Source organism: Triturus cristatus, chromosome 5_1, assembly GCF_964204655.1.
Source record: "Triturus cristatus chromosome 5_1, aTriCri1.1, whole genome shotgun sequence".
In the NCBI taxonomy this organism is placed as follows: domain Eukaryota; kingdom Metazoa; phylum Chordata; class Amphibia; order Caudata; family Salamandridae; genus Triturus; species Triturus cristatus.
Window position 1 is genome coordinate 213,566,755 of NC_140587.1, and position 18,654 is coordinate 213,585,408.

At 43.3% G+C, this 18,654-nt stretch overlaps 1 protein-coding gene across 2 annotated transcripts in view; it reads right to left on the reverse strand.

The window, feature by feature from the left end:
- Positions 1-18,654, reverse strand: part of DENND3 (DENN domain containing 3) — a 757,020-nt gene that overhangs the window by 167,474 nt on the left and 570,892 nt on the right. For both annotated transcript variants that reach the window (XM_085604830.1, XM_085604832.1), the window contains exon 17: positions 4,618-4,725. In XM_085604830.1, the coding sequence (XP_085460956.1) occupies positions 4,618-4,725 (108 nt within the window). The remainder of the gene's footprint in view (positions 1-4,617; positions 4,726-18,654) is intronic.

The window sequence follows — 18,654 nt, forward strand, 5'->3', positions numbered from 1 at the left end:
GGGAGCTTGAGCAGGTCCACCGCCGTACGGGGCGCCGAGGGTGTGGAGGCAGTTGAAGGCAGCGAGGAAGCTTCTGTCGGCTCTGGATCTTGACAGGGCGGAGTACGCCGCCCTACGCTTGAAACATGCCTACTACACTGGGGGGGACAGATGTGGCAAGCTCCTAGCACACCGGCTCCGGGTCGCGCAACAGCGCAGCGTTGTGAAAGAATTGGTGGGCGCGGACGGGGGGGCTGTCTCCGGGGACGCGGAGGTAGCGGAGTCTTTCCGCGGCTTCTACGAGGCGCTGTATGCTGAGGAGCCCTCCTCGCCACGGGATGCCGACGGCTATTTGGAGTCGGTGACCCTCCCGGTACTGGATCCGGCTCAGGCTGACCACCTGGAGCGGGACATCCATGTTGGGGAAGTGATTTCAGCTATCGCGCGGCTGAAACATGGCAAGGCCCCGGGCCCGGACGGGTACACGTCGCTATTTTACAAGACTTTTTGCACGGCCGTGGCCCCTGTCCTTACTCGGCTATTTAACTCTTTCTTCGAACCGGGAGCCATCCCTCCGGATCTCCTGAGGGCGACGGTCGCGGTAATCCCGAAACCTGGGAAGGACCGGGCCCTCTGCGGCTCGTACCGACCCATCTCGCTTTTAAATGTCGACCTCAAGTTGTACACGGGGATTCTCGCGTCCAGGCTGAGTCCACACCTCCCCGACCTGGTGGAGGCGGACCAGGCTGGTTTTGTGCCCGGCAGACAGACGGTTGACAACACCAAGAGGGTGACGCATGTTCTGGAGAAGGCCTCAAGGATCTCGGGGGAGCGGATGTTGCTGTCCGTTGATGCGGAGAAGGCCTTCGACAGAGTTCACTGGCCGTATCTTGAGCTGGTCCTCAAGAAACTGGGAATCGGCGATAAGTTCCGCACCATGGTCTTTAACTGCTATAAGCATCCTTCAGCGTCGGTGCGGGTCAACGGGTGTAGCTCCGGTGGCTTTGCCATCGAGCGCGGCACGCGGCACGGCTGCCCTCTTTCGCCGCTCTTGTTTGCCCTCTACATGGAGCCGTTTGCTCAGAGGATTCGTAATAATCCGGATGCTGTCGGGGTCCGGATGGGCCAGTACGTCCACACCGTCAGTCTCTACGCGGACGATGTCCTGCTGACTTTGGACGACCCTAGGAGGTCGCTGCCTGCTTGCCTTCGAGAGCTGGACGCCTTTGCGGGGGTGGCCGGCTTCAAAATGAATATGAGCAAGTCGATGGCATTAGACGTGTCCCTGGCTGCGGAAACCAGGAGGGATCTTCAGCGGCTCTTCCCCATGCAGTGGTCCTCGTCCACGGTGCCGTATCTGGGGATTCTGCTGGCGCCTACATTACCGGAGATGGTTACGGCCAATTATGCCTCCCTCAGCAGGAAGATCAAGGACGAGCTTGGCCGCTGGAACAAAGGCCTGCTGTCCTGGCTGGGGCGAATCGCGGCGGTCAAGATGACGGTGTTGCCCCAGATACTATATCTTTTCCGGGCCCTTCCGCTCCAACCCCCGGTGGGCTGGATACGACAAATGCAGGCTGACATCTCCCGCTTTGTCTGGCAGGGCCGCAGGCCACGCATGAAGAGGGTCCTCTCCACGCTTGCTCCGGAGGCGGGGGGTCTCGGCATTCCGGACCTCCGTAAGTACTTTCAGGCGGCACAGCTCCGCTATCTGGTGGAGTGGAGCAGGTGGGAGTCCGACAAACATTGGCTCTTCCAAGACCAGGCAGTGGCGGGCCGCACCTTACAAGAGGTTCCATTCCTGCGCCGCGCGCATCGCCCCCCTAATCTTTACGCTTCCTTTGTTACGCGGGTCCCCCTGCGTGTGTGGGACGCGGTCTGTGAGGCCCGGGGCCTTACCACCTTCCCTTCGCCGCTCACGCCCATTGCGGGCAACCCGGACTTCTCCCCAGGGATGGAGCCGGGGGTTTTCTCCCACTGGGTGCAGGCGGGCTGCAGGGCACTCTTCCAGATCTATGGCCCGGAAGGAGTGGTTCCTTTTCAGCAACTCCGCCAGGAGTTCGGCCTGACGGAGCTGGACAGATTGCGCTACATGCAAGTTCGGCATTGGGCCCTCCAGCCCCAGGTGCGTGCCACCGCCGCCCGTCCAATTACACCGTATGAGAGGTGGTTGGCTACTCGGACCTCCGACGCTAAACTGATCACCGATCTGTACAAATACCTACAACCCCCGCCGTTTCACTATTACAACCCGGGGAGGGAGCGTTGGCACAGGGAATTGGGTAGGACACACAGCCACAAGGAATGGGACAAAATTGCGTATCGGGCGCGGCACTCTGCATATCACACGGGCCTTACGGAGACCTTTACTAAGGTGTCCACATACTGGTACTACACCCCGGAGAGACTGTATGAAATGCATAAACACACTGACAGGGGGTGCTGGCGGAGCTGCGGGCAGGAAGGTACCCTTACACACATTCTTTGGGATTGCCCAGTGCTGACCGCCTACTGGAAGGAAGTCTTGGACGAGGTGGATAAGCACTTTGGGATAGAGCTGCCGCGACTCCCGGCGTATGTCCTGTTGGGCCTCCCCAATGACCTAATGTACCCACTGAAGTCCCGTAGGGGTAGGCAGATCGCAATCGCGCTGGGGTCTGCGGTTCAGAACATTCTAATCCACTGGCGCACAACCACCGTCCCCTCCATCACCGGTTGGTTGCATAGGCTCTGGCATGTGCTGGGGATGGAGAAGCTGTCGCTTACGGTTGCGGGGGAGATAGACCAATTTGAAGAGCTATGGCAACCCTTTCTAGCGCTGCTGTCCACTGAATTCCGGGAGCTCACCTGCCCGAGGTATCTTAGACTTCTCAGGCTGACGCCGCCAGTGACCCCAGCGGACTAGCTTACATGTGAGACGGGGACCCCCCGGGGAGGGGGGGGGGGGGTGCGGGGCTTCCTGGTTAGGATTACTCTGATGCGGGACCATAGGACGGGGGGGGGGCGGGGGGGGGAGTGTTGTTTCGTTACTGGGAGGATGGGGGATGGGAGGTGGGGGATTGTGTTCTATTGAGGTGTTGATGGGGGGGTTTTTTATTGCTTAGATTTGGGGTGTCGGATACGCGTGCGGGGATTTCACAGCTTGTATTTCTAGCTTTCATTTACTGTGTTTTTCCCCCTGACCCACCGCGCTACCTATTGCCAACCCTCTGGAGTTGCACCCTTTTTCTTTGACTGTATTCCATGTATCCTGCCCTCCTATCCCCCTCCCCCATGGTTTGTTTTGTCTCAATAAAAACGTTTTAAACATAAACACAAGTGCCCATCTGGGGGAACTTATTGACCTCTTACTTTTTGACTGAGCAAAGAAGCAGAACTAATTACTGGAAAAACGGTTCACGTAGCAAGCATCTCAATAGCAGACTCCCCAGACTGAAACCTGTTTGTGAAGAGACCATGCAGTTCAAGACCTATTGATTTATGGTGCTATGTATTGTTGTGATGTCACTGTTGAGATATTTGTGAAGGTTTGGTAGTATTATGCAATGAGTTAGAACATTTCTAAAAGGACTTCAGTTTATTGTAAGATTTGATTTCAGGATCACACCTAGGCCATGCACAAATAATGATACAGGTGTATTTAAATTTTCTGTAGCACAAATTGTTTTCTAATAACTCAAATCCTACTGTACAGATGTAAACGAAACCACAAAAAAGTACCATAACAACGGAAACATTGGTGTATAGCTGGCCAGTAGTTTTCAATTTAACATCGAGTAGAAATGTACTTATATACTCCTATGCGATTGGATTGCCCCTGACAACCTTCGACCATCTTGAGTAGTGAGGTCCAAATATGGATTGGAGAACCAGATGAAAATGGGACATGTTGCTACCAAATTGGGTGCAAATTAATCAACGTGTCAAAGCATATTACACAAACAAAAACACAAATCACCCTGTTGAATAAGAATCAAAACCATTACTACAGAAGAGTCATCACCACACCATTGCAACTATGCACACACAGACACGTGTAGTTCTGCTAAAACCTGATCTTAAATTAACCTGAAGAATAAATTGAGAGGTCATTAGACGGTTTGCGTGATAGGGCTAAGTGATAGACGATTACTAATACCAACCACGCTGTCATTGGCTCCAGAACACTGTGGCATGCAGGGAGGACAGAGTAAAACAAAGATCTGAGATCGACAAGTAAAGTGAGACCTTCAGGTGCAGTGACCCAGTCACTCCAGGCGGGTCCACTCAATCTTCTCTTGGATAATGTGCAGGGCAACTTCTCCACTTACTAGAATACCAAACTACAAGATAGACTTCCATCTTTAAATTCTGACTTTTTCATTTGACACACTTTTGCTGACTACAATCTCTCTCGTCATGAATGTGCCTTCAATTGATTCATTCGATTACTAGGAGAGAAATTACGTTTGTGGCATTATGTGTTGCAAGAAAATGCTAAATAACATCACTTAAATGTAAATTACAGTATACTCTAGATCTTGGATTTGATTTTTATTATCCTAACGAGTGAGTAAACCACGTTACTCTGGGTTAGAACAAGTAAACGTACTGAAATATAAAAGGACACTCATGCACTGTAAAAATACATTGCAGTACCTGGAGTGTACAGTAGGACGTCTACTGACTGCAAGACAGTCTCTCCAGCTGAAGGATTAATCCTGTGCTTGAGTGTTTCCGATGTAGTTTTTGGAACCATCATGGGAACTGAAAAACACAATGTTACACTTACAGCATAAATCCATCCAGCTATCACTTATGATTTCTCTGCATCATAAACTGGGATCATTATGATTTCACTCTAATAATAATAATTATAGTTTATTAGTCAATTAAAACCATAAATACGATCCAATCATGCAATACAGAATGCCAAATGAACTCAGAAGGCATCTTAGAGAGGCCTCCTGAAAAACGACCTAACTCCAGTGTCCTGGCTGAGTGGCTGCTCACCATTTGCCACCACCATATATGTTCCTGGATCCCTGGGTTGAGAGCCTTCAGCACTCAGGGTCCTGAAACAAAGCCCATCCTGGGATGAGGCACAAAGCACATCCTGGGTTGAGGTGCCAAGCCTTCTCCCCCAGGATGGGCAGGGTCCACAAATGTGAAGCTTCAAAGGCTTGCAGCCTTTGTGAGCTGATCTTGCCATTTACTGCTCCCAGCAAACTGGCCCCCACCAGTTTTGACCCCCATTATGGAGGGGGAATCGACAGGAGAACTAAGATAGGAGGAGAGGTGTGCCCACATTTCCCAACCCCACCCCCCTCAATTGGGAGAGGCTAAGCACAACTCTCAGTCCCCGCCATCTTGAAGATGGGGGGACACAGCCAATCAAAGTGACGATTATGCCCCTCCCCCCCCCCCCCTGGACTGGAGGGTGGCATAATAGGGGGTGAACCCACTTCAAGGAAGGGACCCATTGGTCCAGAGCTGTACCTACCTTAAACGCCCCTAAATGTTGTATTTATTGGCAACCCTGAACCTTGCCCCCTCAGACAAGCAAGAAGAAGAACCACCGAAGAGGCGCACTGAAGGAAGAAGAGGAGGACACCAACTGACTTGGCTCCAGCCAAACTAGCCTGTCCCGACCTCGACCTGCGGAATCCCGGTGTGTCCTGCAGCCAGCAGCCCCCCAAATCCCAAAGGGCCTGCCCTGCCTTCCCTACAAACACTTTGTCTCCTGTGAGCACCAGACTTGCTCAAGAAACTAGACTCTGGCTTGACCCGAATCAGTGAGTCTGCACCAAGCAGCACCTGATAGCAACACCACGAGGAGCTCTCCCTGGTGATCCACACCTGGGATCCGGTGATTCCTGACCTGCTTCAAGCCTTTCAATGACACCTGCAGCCTCTACCTGGAGGATCCCCCCCGACCGGAGCTGGTAAGGAAAATCCGGCGCCTAAAGACACCCCTGCAACTGACGCCCCACTGCCTTGGGTGGCCCAACTGATGGTGTCCAGGACACCCCCAGCATCTTAACTTACCTCTCCAACCGATGGTCGCCTCCAGAAAGTCTTTGTTCCCTAGCCTGCAGTGTTCGCTCTCACTAGAGCTTCCCAATTGAAAACAGGGCCCACGACGTCGATCCAGCACCCTAAACCCATCTGCCCCTGTGGGTGCACCTTGTGTACTAACTTGGATCCCCCTTTGCCCTGAGCTTAACCCCAGGAGCTTTGCTCCCTCAACCTTGTAACCGATAACTTAATTTTTCTTCATAAGATTACATTGAATGTTTTCCTCTGAAAAACCTTTAAGTGTTGAGGGTGTTTGTATGGAAACGTAAGAAACTGTCTGGATAAAAACTGTTTTACTTATCTTTTATCTAGGAAATGTCCCAGTGTGATATCTAGGCATATCACACGGAGCAGAAAAAGTAATCATAAAAGTAATCTAAAAAGTAATTACTACTGTATTTGCATATTTTACAGACCTGTAAGAAACGTCATTATTCATCCAGCTTGCTTATGAACAATCTGTCTTGAAAAGTACAATTCTATTTACCTGTACCATGTCTTGCTTGGTTACATAAATAAAATACAGCAAAGTACTATTTTTGATGCAAAAAATTGGTCTGAGTTCGGTCTTTGAGTGTGCGACATTTCTTGCCCGAGTGTGTACAATAAATGCTGACCACTACCCTCTGATAAAGCCTTACTGCTCGCCCACACTACCACAAATAGAGCGTAAGGTATTATCTACTTTAACCTCTGTTAGCCTCTGGGGATCCACTGGACCCTGTGCACATTATACCCTACTTTGGTATAGTATAAACAGAGCCAGCTTCCTACAACTGTGTTCAAGGAATGAAAGGGTGAAGGTAAAACGGAAACACGGTCCCTTGGGGGATGGAGAGAGAGAAGTTACAGAGGGAGCAGAAAAAAAGGAGGTACAGGGAGGAGCTTATGTGCATGTCTCTTGATCTCAAACATACCTCTTCTACTTCACGAATACTCTCCCGAAAATTAGGGAAACTCCTGATAAAGCACTATTTGCAGCCTTGGCTCTAGTGGAATAAGCTCCAAGGGCCTCAGAAGGATAAAGTCTCTCCTTCTGCTTACAGGGATGTGACTGAAAGAAAACAGATGTAGCGTGGAGTAGTGATCGCGCTAAAGAAAATAGTTTTTCAGACGGCAGTAGCTTCAGAGTACAGCTGTAAAGAGGCTTTAAATGAACACACGTCAAGAAAGTTAAGACAAAATTAAGGTTCCATTACGCCATATAAAACAGAGTAGGTGGAAAAGTCCTTTTAAGAAATGCATCACAAAGGATACTTTTTAATAAAGAGAACTGATCAGCCAAACGAATTTAAGCTGACAAATAAGTTATGTCCAAAGGAAAGTGTTGCCGGACTAAACAACCCAGCCATTAGAACATCAGATAGCTTTGGTTGTAAAGGCAAGGACTTATTTTCTCCTCACACCAATTTTTGGCCGAAGGCCTTAATTTAACGATTTACTGGAAGGGCAGCGAGCAGAAAAAAAGGACATCCACCACTCACGGTGTAAGATCAAAGCCCCTCAACTAAATCTACAAAAACTCTATTCATGAACTTGTAGGTTGTAGAAGTTCAGGTGAAACTCTACCTTTTGCTGAGACAGCAGATCATCCTGAAGAGGAAGCAGAAGTGGAGGGCAAATGCTCAGATTCAGGTGATTGGAATACCAAAGTGCCAGAGTCCAGTCTGGAGCTATCAGAAAGAGATACGCTTGGTCCTGCTGACTTTCTACAGAAACAACTGTGTCACTTCCAGAGGCAGAAAAACATATCTGAGGTGAAACGAGTATGCTACAGACCACTGAGAAGGAAACTCCAGGGCACAGAAGATGTAACAATGAAATGTTTTTGAGATGGGAAAAAAGTCTAAAATGTATGTCACACACTGGGCACAGAGGCCCCACAGCACCTTCGGGTTCAGTAGCACTCATGGTTGGCAAGAAGACACTTTTCTGCTCTGATGTTGGGGATACTACCAGGTGATTTACGATAAGGGAAATGCCTTTAGGTTCCAGCCATCGCAAAAGCTCTAGCGCCTTCAAACACAGGGCACAAAACCCCACTCCGCAAAGTGGTTGCACTATGACATAGCTGTCTTGTTGTCGGTCAGTAACTAGATCACCTTCCTCCTGATGGAGGGCAAACAGACAGGGCAGCAACTCCCGAAGGTTGTTACGACGGAGCTGCTCCGTTGCAGACCAGAGGACCCTGATCTCCACATCATCCAGGTGACCGGTCCAGCCCAGAAATAAGATATCTGTGACTTCTCAATGAGGCAGGGCAAGGCCAATAGCCTGCTTCATGTCAGTTTGGTTCCCATCATCCACCTTTGGCAGTTCTGAGCCGCTTCATCTGATATGCTGATGTTGTTCAAAAGACAGCTCACAGTGTAAGGCCCACTAGAGTTGAAGGTTCCACTGGAGGACCTGCATATGCCCACAGCCCAAGCAGGATACATGAACCAAGAACCCCAGATGTCTCTGAACCAGCAAGGCCAGCAAACACACAAAACATGCCCTGAATGACCCACTCATTGCAGAACTGGAAAGGTCCTCCAAGCCACGATGTGGAGAATGACCCCTATAAAGAGAATACTCTGCACAGCCTGTTTATGGAACACACCAGAGAGAACAGAACAATGTCATCTTCAAGTAGTCTAAGACCAGCTGTTGCGAGCAAGTCTTCAGCAGCCAACTGTAGATGTACAGGAATAGGTTTATACCTGACCTGCAAATATGAGATGCAACCACAAACACGATCTGCATAACTACCGAAAAGCTGATGTGCAAGCAGGATCGCAAACTGAAAATTGAAATATGTGACCTGCAAGTAACAAGGACGCAATCCAATCCTCTTGGTCCCAGGTCAGCAGGATATTGGCAGCATCAATATTTTCAAATTTACTTTGAGGAAGGGGATAATGAGCCTGAGATCTAAAATCTGCCTCCAACCACAGTCCTTTTTGGATACCAATAAGTTGCAAGAGTAGCGTCTCATATCTCTCTCCGCCTCAGGCACCATCTTTATTTCACACTTGGCAACAAAATCAGCACTTAATGAGAGAAAATAGCGCCATGACCTGGGATGGCTGAACATAGACAGGAGGGACTGGCGGAGAACCCAAGAAAGGGAGGGTATCACCAAACTAAACAATTTGAAGGAACTATTGGTCCTTAGTAACCCCAGCCATGAAGACCAAGTTGAATTCCGCCCCCTACCAGGACTCAAATCACAGTCGGAGGGGAAACTAACGAAGCTTGATGGTGGTGGTGGTAGCAGGCAAACAGGAGAACTATTGCAGCCGTTAATGATCAAGTCCTCTACTGCCACCCCTTTCCCTGGAGCCAAATAAAAGCTGAAATGGCTGCTAAATAGGCTGAGGGGCTGCCTCTTGCAACAAGTAAGGCCTCTTATGTAACCACAAAACCTTCAATACGAATAGTGAATGTGGCAAGAGTGGCAGAGTAACCATAGAGAAGGAGTCATACTCTGCTGTCCTTAAAGTACTTATAACCCCAACAACACAGTCTAGTGTCCAAGCCGGACCTCAAAATATATTTTGCCGCACACTGGCCATTTAGTATCTCCATGGTGAAGGAGTTGCGGAAATCCTCAGGAACAGCGGACAAAATCTCATTTGCCATGCACAGACCCCAAAACATGCAGCTTTTAATGAATATAGAACAACGCTTGCTGTAAAACAAAACTCTTGAGCCCATTGCAACTATTTTCTTCGACTCTGACGATGCAGTGGAGAAAGATTTCAGACTAACTGCTCATAGGCTCTCAGAAGTTGGATGTGGAGTCAAAAATGCCAGATGACATGGCGTGTGTCTGTTTAGTCATGCAATACAGAAATTCACTGGCAAGGTCAAGCAAAGCTTGGACCAGACAGCCATGAGAGACTTGGTCAGGACTTCATTAAATGGTAGGAGAGCACAGAAGATAATGGCACAGACGGTAAGATCTCCATTAAAAAAAGTTAGCCTTAGTCTCCACTGTAGGCAACTGTAAGCCTCAGTGGCTCTGTGTATAACCACCACAAAAGAGGCGCTTCCTCATCTGGGAGCCCCAAGGGATAATTCAAGTCCATCTTTGGGGACCTGGCCAAGCCACTGGCATTCTGGAGGTCAAGATGCAAACCAGCATCAAGTAAAACCAAGAGTTTAAGAGACGTAAATAATGGGGAACACCCTTTACAACGACTCTGGAACAACGAGTCCCGGAGTCACGCAAGCCGAACAACGACTTGGAAGAACAACGACTTAGCCTGAACTACGCATGGTCATTAAGGAGAGTTCAAGTGATTCTTGTCGTTTTTTTTGCCTACTTTATACAATATATAGTTGCCAAAACAGAGGTTTTTAGAGCATTGATTAGCTTGTGATGTAACAGGGGAGGCTGCATTGGTTGTTGAAAAGCAAATGATATATGTATATATAGAGCTGTATATATATATATTCACTGAAAAAACCATAGGTTTCACACACGTTATAGTTAGGAATTAGCATTTAAAAAACCTTAGAAATTCAGTGAAAAAACCATAGGTTTCACACATGTTATAGTTAGCTGGACATTTTACTCGTAAAAAACCAATGAAATTGCCCCGTTATAGTTAGTTCAGCTAACTATAACTCGCGCGCCCGCAATGCACTGCTGATGACGTCACATATTACATCACTCATGACATGGTCAGTGACATCACTCATGACATCACTGATGACATCTCAAATGACATCACTGATGACATCACTGATGACATCACTGATGACATCATCCAGTGAATGTGTGTTTTTCTGAAAATTAAATATGTTTTATATATGTATATCTCAAGGTCGATGGAAGAATAAATGGGTATATAAGTGTCTAAATGGATGATTTGTTTTTGAAAAATTGATTGTGTAACTGACTGATTAAGTGTATCTCTCACTTTGTGTATAAGTGGCTGCATGGGTTGGTGAGTAGCTACATGGGTGTCTATATAGGTTATTAGTTGTTTTTTTGAGTATCAGTCTGAGTGTCTGTATGGTACGGTGGGGGGTATTACGTAGTGCATAGATGCATGAATGAGTGACTCACTGTTTGTATGTGTTGAAGACAGCATGTGTGCAGGACTGTATGGGTGGATGAGTGTGTGTATGGGTGTGTTAGTGAGTGAATGACTGTCTCAATAGTGTCTTCAGGAGTAACTACATATGTTTTAAACTAGTATATGTGACTATTGGTGTATATATGTGAGTATATGTGAGAGGGAGAGATTGAAAGAGTTCCTGTATGAATAAGTATGTGTTTCTATAAGTGATTGTTTAAAAGACTAAGTATGTGTAAGTTTCCGTAGAAGTAAGTATGGTGGTGTGTGTATTACTGTATATGCAAGTAAATGTATGTTTTATTCTTTATTAGCATGAGTGACTATGTGTGTGAGTAACTCTATGGATGAGTGGCATTGTGTAACAGGATGTATAGATGTATGAGTACATATGATGAGTGAGTACATGTATGAGTGACTGTATAGGACTGTTGGTGAATGAGTGGATGTGTATGTGGATCTTAGAATTACTGAAGAGGTTGTTGTAACTGGTATTGGTATGTCCATTGTTTTGAAATTTTTAGTCTCTATTTTTGAATGTGTGTATCAAAGCTTATATTAAGGTGAGAGGAGGTCTGCCACTATCACAAGGATGATGTCATCAGTGATGTCATCAGTGATGTCATTTGAGATGTCATCAGTGATGTCATGAGTGATGTCACTGACCATGTCATGAGTGATGTAATATGTGACGTCATCAGCAGTGCATTGCGGGCGCGCGAGTTATAGTTAGCTGAACTAACTATAACGGGGCAATTTCATTGGTTTTTTACGAGTAAAATGTCCAGCTAACTATAACATGTGTGAAACCTATGGTTTTTTCACTGAATTTCTAAGGTTTTTTAAATGCTAATTCCTAACTATAACATGTGTGAAACCTATGGTTTTTTCAGTGAATTTCTAAGGTTTTTTAAATGCTAATTCCTAACTATAACGTGTGTGAAACCCATGGTTTTTTCAGTGAATTTGCAAGGTTTTTTAAATGCTAATTCCTAACTATAACGTGTGTGAAACCCATGGTTTTTTCAGTGAATTTGCAAGGTTTTTTAAATGCTATTTTTTTTTTTTATTCTTCATTTTTTTCAAACATATTTTTAATTTAATTTTCTTATCTTTTATAAAGACTATGCTTAAATTTTTAAAATCCTTAAATATTTTTTTTATATATATTTTTTAAAATAAACATGTAAAATTTATTTCCAGATTTTTTTTTTTTTTTTATAGTACGCGTACCGTAAGCTCACGGTAAGCGTACGGTTTACGCAACGTCCGTAATCTATCTACGCTGCTTGCGTATAGTTACGTACTTTGCGTAGCCGCGCGTACTGCGCGTGGGACGCGTGCGCGCTTACGCAACACGCGCACGTTACGCGGAAGTGCCGGGGAGTGACTGTTATGCGCATGCGCGCAAGCGCGTGTCTTTTTTACGCGCACGCGTACTTTTTGCCGTAAGCGTACCGTAAGCGTACCGTAAGCGTACGGTTGGTCATGTGATCATGAAACACAACTTTTGATTGGTTGAAACTACTTTCAGTTCTAGAACTCTCCTACACCACACCCATTCCCCTCATTTCTGCTTGTGATCCCTTGGGAGAAGGAGCTGGTTTGTCTTTGGGATACGATGGCAGAACAGCAGAGCTCTTCTGAGAGTGAGGCTAGCACCAGCAGCACTGTCTTGAGGCAGAGAGCGAGGAAAGTAAAGCCTTCTTATGTTTGGGATTATTTTACTTTTCCAGAAGGCCAGCAAAAGGTGAATGCACCCTTAGTTACTTGCAAGCTGTGTAAGCGTGTACTTTCTAGAGGTAATCCTAACAGGAAGTATTCCTTTGGGAATCACACCATGAAGAGACACCTCCAGGATGTACACAGAAGGACACATGGTCATCTTTTTGGAGGTAACTCTTCAGAAAGACGAGCCAGTACATCCACAGCAGCTCAGCCTGGACCATCACCTGCAGGGCAGACTCCTTCTTCTGCAGGTCAGGTGAGCCCTTCATCTGTGGGGGGAGAATCTCCTTTTGCTGGCCCTCTGGAAATTAACCCTCGGTTTGCGAGGGTTGAAGTACGGTGCGCCACTTGTCACGATCTAATTACTTATAGGGAGACCAGTGTTTCCCTGGTGAACAGTAAAATAGATCAGCACACTTGTCGTACCGTCTAATATTCCCAATCTTTCTTTCCTCTGTCCCTGCATGAACACAACGGTTCTTTTAAGAGCCAACCTTATCTTTCATCTTTTTTTTACATATGTTTTTAAAAACTTTTTTTTATTTTTTTTTACCGTACGCGTACGGTAAGCGTACCTTTTTTTTTATTTTTTAAAAAAAACACTAAAAATCATTTATCACATTAGAAGGTCCTTGAGAGACTACAATTATTATTATTGACTTACCATACTCACTCAAAAAAATATTTATTCATTTGTTTTTTTAAAAAATAGTTTTTAAAATGGTTGTAGTTTCCGAAAATTTTCTATATCGATCTGAAAAAAAAGAAAAAAGTATTAATATTTTTAAACCATTTTATAATACAGTACACATATTTACATTTTTTACCAAAAAATATTTGTGCCTTATTTTTGCTGTTTTCAGAATATATTGCATTTCACTATAAATTGTGAAAGCAATTGCATTCATCATTTTACAGCGGGCAAAAAAAAATAACAATCTCAAAGATTGTATTAAAAAAGCCCAGAATCTCTTCTCACTTAAACTTATCATTACAGAAATGCATATTATTCTAAAAAAATATCATCTAAAAACAATACTTTTTTCTTTAAAATACCGTCTGATATGTTTGTTTCAGAAGTATAATCACAAAATTATATCTCAAATAACTCCAAAATACATCTGATTTTATTTCCTTTAGGCCAAATAGTATTTTTTTTTTTTCCTGGAATAAATTTCCAAGGGAAAACCATTAAAATTCTAAAGTTTAATCTGTCCAGATCTCACCAATTCTCTGTAACATTTTGGTTCACGAAAATTTTTTGAATAATTTATTTAGTCCACAATAGAATTGCTTACTTTTCCACATGGCCAAATAATAATTTTTTAAATCATTTTTGAAAAAATTTCCAATGGCAGTCCAATAGCATTCCAAAATTTAAAATGTGCAGAAGTTACCGATTATCTCTAAATTATTGGTTTTTCAAAATTGCATTAAAAATTAAAAAAGTCCACATTACAATTGGTTATCTTTCCTTTAGGCCAAATGATAATTTTAAAAATCTTTTTTCTACAAAATTGCAATGGTAATCCAGTAAAATGGTAAAATTATTTTGTCCAGATCTTGCCAAATCTCTCTAAAATTTAGGTTTCAGGAAGATTAGATAGGAATTTGCTAAATCAAAAGGCAAACGTTGTTTGAAAATCAATTGGGAATCATTACACAGTGTCCAGCCTTTTTCACATTTTAGATAAACTGTGTAATGTCCAGAAGTAACAGTAGGTCCATCATGGAAAATTATTGCAACAGTTACAAAAGTTTTTCCTGAAATTGATAATTGCTGTCCTGTAAACTTCTTTATTAAAGTATCCAATTTTGATCCATCAGCTCTACATCGTTGCATCATTAAAATTACATACTGTCCGTATTCCCTTAAAATTAATGTTGATAACATGTCAGAATTACACTCACCACATTTCATGCTATGATTAGCATCTTTAACTAATTTTGCAAAAGTGACTGTTTTACTCTCTGGCAATGTCAAATAAATAAACCTTTCATTATCAACAATAGAGCCACATATATTATAACAATTATCACAACTATGTTCCCATTTATAAGAGAGACCAAAAAAAATGTCAATGGGAACTCCTTCTTCTTCCACTACCTGAAGAAAATACATCAAAAATTCGTGTGCATCTTGCTGTTCATTTTGAGAAAACTGTGTTCGTCCTGAACATACATCTAAAAGTTTTCTAATATCAGTAGCACTTTCTATTTGAGTTTTATCTTTACTCAGCTTTTGAAAAAGGAGACTCAGCTCTGAACAGAATCTTTTTCCCTGATTTACTATTATCTGCTCTTGCAAACTTTCCAGATAAAATGCAACATTCAGCACTACATTAGCGTAGCAGTTGACACCAGAGCTATTTTCAAAATGACATCCTACAACCTGTTCTTCATTGTCCTTTTTCTTTTTGTTTGCAATTACATCACTCCTCTTTTTTTTCCTCTTCTCTATATCTTCATTACAGATATTCTCATTTCTCCTTTTACGAGAAACTACACGTTTCTCCAACACAGGATACTGACCTAAATGAGGAGCATAGCTTCTTCTTAATCTATTATACTCCTTTACACAGTTTGTATCAGCACTAACTTTTGAGTCATCAAAGTCTATCATGAATAAACCTGATAATGTTTTGACTCGTGACAAAGCTACATATGCCATACCTTCTTTGAACACAGTTGAACCAATGTTCACAAATGCACAATCTACAGTCAATCCTTGAGACTTGTGGATAGTTACAGCATATGCTAGTGAAAACGGAAACTGCTTCCTACGTACATATAAGTCTTTCACAAGCATGAAACGAACTGAACAACGACAAATGTCTTTAACTTCCTCTATCTGATCAAATTTAATTTTTAAACATTCAATTCCATCTTTTTTCTGATAATTAATAAAACCCACAACTCTTCCCATCGCTCCATTCACTAAGCCTTTCTCAACATCCAAATTTCTCCTTAAAAACACTCTACAGTTCATGCAAACATATAGATTTTTTTCTAATCCTGCTGTTTTGGAGATGTTCTTCTCTAGTGAGTCCAATTTATTTTTCAGTTTGCCTGTTACTGTGACAGTAATTCTTCCATCCTCAATTTTGTCCACTGCTTCCAATTTCCTGATGTCTTCCTTTTCCAATTTCAAAAGCTCCTCATTAAATATTGAGCATTCACGTAGAGTTGGCATTAAGCAGATGACACTTTTGTTTTCTGCAATATTCTTGTATATTTTCTCTGCAACTATTTCTTCCTTTGGAAATAAATTATGTAGCAGCCGACTCTGTAATGCTTTTTTCCCAACTTCTGTGAGTAGTCCAATCCTGATATCTTTCAGAATACTTCCATATTCTTCATCGTTTGCTTGCCTCATATTAGTTGTAAGTTCCTTGTACTCAAAGAAGGACCAAATATTTGTATTTCCAATGCTTCCCAATGACTTCTTCGTGTCTTCATGTGTCACAGTATTAAACACTGGTTGTCCTTTAACTGGAGTAAGTTGCAAAAGATCACCAAAAACTATGACGTGTTTTCCACCAAATAACACGTCATAGTCTGTCTTCAAAATTTGCTGCATTCTTAAATGCACAAAGGCAAGCATTAAGTTTGATACCATGCTCACCTCATCAATAATGAGAACTTGCATCTTCTTCAATACTCGTGAAACTTCCAAGGATGCTTCTCCAGTTAGCTTGTTGAATTGTATTTTGTTCTCATGCTCCACTGGTAACATTAGCAAACGATGTAAGGTGATTCCTTTTATGTTATATGCTGCTAACCCAGTTGGAGCAGTAACCACACAAGACAAAGTAGAATCCGTTTTTTGCTTTAGGTAGCTTCTGATGACTTTAATTAGGAAACTTTTTCCAGTGCCAGCTTGTCCGCTTACATACATCCTGATTGGATGAAATGATGTGCATGAGCACTCTTTTTTGATATGTAGAAATCCGTGATCAATTTTGTTTTTGATCTCTTCATAAATTTGTTGCTGCTCTTGATTCAGTTGTCTTTCCAAATTTTCTAAGTCTATAAATTCTTCTTGAGCTTGATTCATAGCCGTTTCCACTTCATTCATGGCTATTGATGCTTCATTTTCAACGATTGGTTGTCCTAGGGGATCTTGACTGTGTGTTCCTGAACTTTGGCTGTCCTGAGAACTGTCTCTAGCTATTTCTGCTGCAATTGTAGTTTCCTGTTCAATTTCTTCATTTAACATTTGCAGATAAGTTGAGAATGTACTGCATTGTATGCTGTCTTTGCAAGCATTAAAAGAATCTTCATAGCTCTGGAATTCTCCCAGTAGTTCATCCTCTGTACGCCATGGTTTAAACAACTGTAAAAGAGCCAAGTAGTAAAATTCTTTCTTGTCGGTAGTGTCGCAACTCAGCTTCCGGTGATTTATCAAACTTCCTTTGGTTTGCTTCACCAAACATCCTTCTTCACCAACAACTTTATATTTTCCACTGTTGATGTCTTCTGCAGCTTTCCGTGAATAAATGTAGTTCTGTAACACTTCATAGAGACACATGTTCTCCAGATGATGACTTCTCTTGGGATAATATGTGTCCAACATGTTTGTTTTCAATATGTCTGTACTTTCTGGGTCATTCTCAGCCAAATATTCAATTTCTCCAACAGATTTCAGTACCCGATTTCTCATTGCTGCAAGGCCTAAACTTGCCCAAATTATTCTTCTTGACTTCGAGTAGAGACTTGCAGAAGATAACCTATCTGAACATTCGTAGGATCCAATTTCTCGATGCGATAACATCTTCAAACTGAAACTGTACAGCTTCTTACTGACAGTCTTCTCGTGAGAAATCTCTTCCCACATTTCCTTCAATTCTGTTTTTTCTGATTTCGTAATGTAAGACGTTACATATCGAGCAACAGCAATGGAATTGTCAGCAACATACTGTATATCCATGTTAGCGTTCCACATGGATAAAATGACTGGGTTGTAGTCATTTATATTTTTTGATTCTTCTTTTCTTTTAAGGTTGTAGGTATTCTTAGGTGATTTTCTTGTGATAGTATGTCTCACAGCTGACATAAAACTGTTGACTCTTCCATTTGTAAGAACAGGTCTAGGAAATCCAAATCGACATTTAGTGTAGTATTTTTCTTTGCTCTTGTATTTCCGTCGACAGTATTTTCCACACCGATGACTTTGGAAACGTAGAACTTGCTCCTTTAACTTGTTCTCTTCTGTGCTTTTAGGTATAGCACATGTTGCATATTCTTCAATGTAAGATAACACTGCTTCATCAGTATCTGTTCCAAACTTTGGGGCATCCTTGATCCACAGCAGCATATGAATATGAGGAGCACCTCTTGCCTGGTACTCTTTTCTCCAAAAGAAATCCACTACTTCTCCAAGGGGTGGATTTTTTTTATTGCAGATGAAGGATATCATAGCCTCAAATCTATGATTGAAATATCTGCAAACATTAACCGGATCCAATGAGCACAGTTCTCCTGCTGTCTTGTATTCGATGTTTTTAATGTTTGAATTGGCCTCTCGTAGAAAATCCAGTAAATCATCCCAAGCGTACTCGGCACAGCTTAGGGTAAGGAACCATGTTGTTGTTCCTAAATTGCGTAACATGCATTTTAGTTCACCATGGCGTCGGTACCAATATTCATTTGTCCCACGCTGACAAGCCATCAGATTGATCAGTTGTGTTTCCAAATGATCATCTCGGTGCTGCACTTTCTCCATAAAATCCTTAGCAGACACATTTTGTAAATGTACTCCACTTTTTAAAATGTGATTTACTGCATAAGACAGTGCAGACAAGTCGCTTTCAAATAAAAG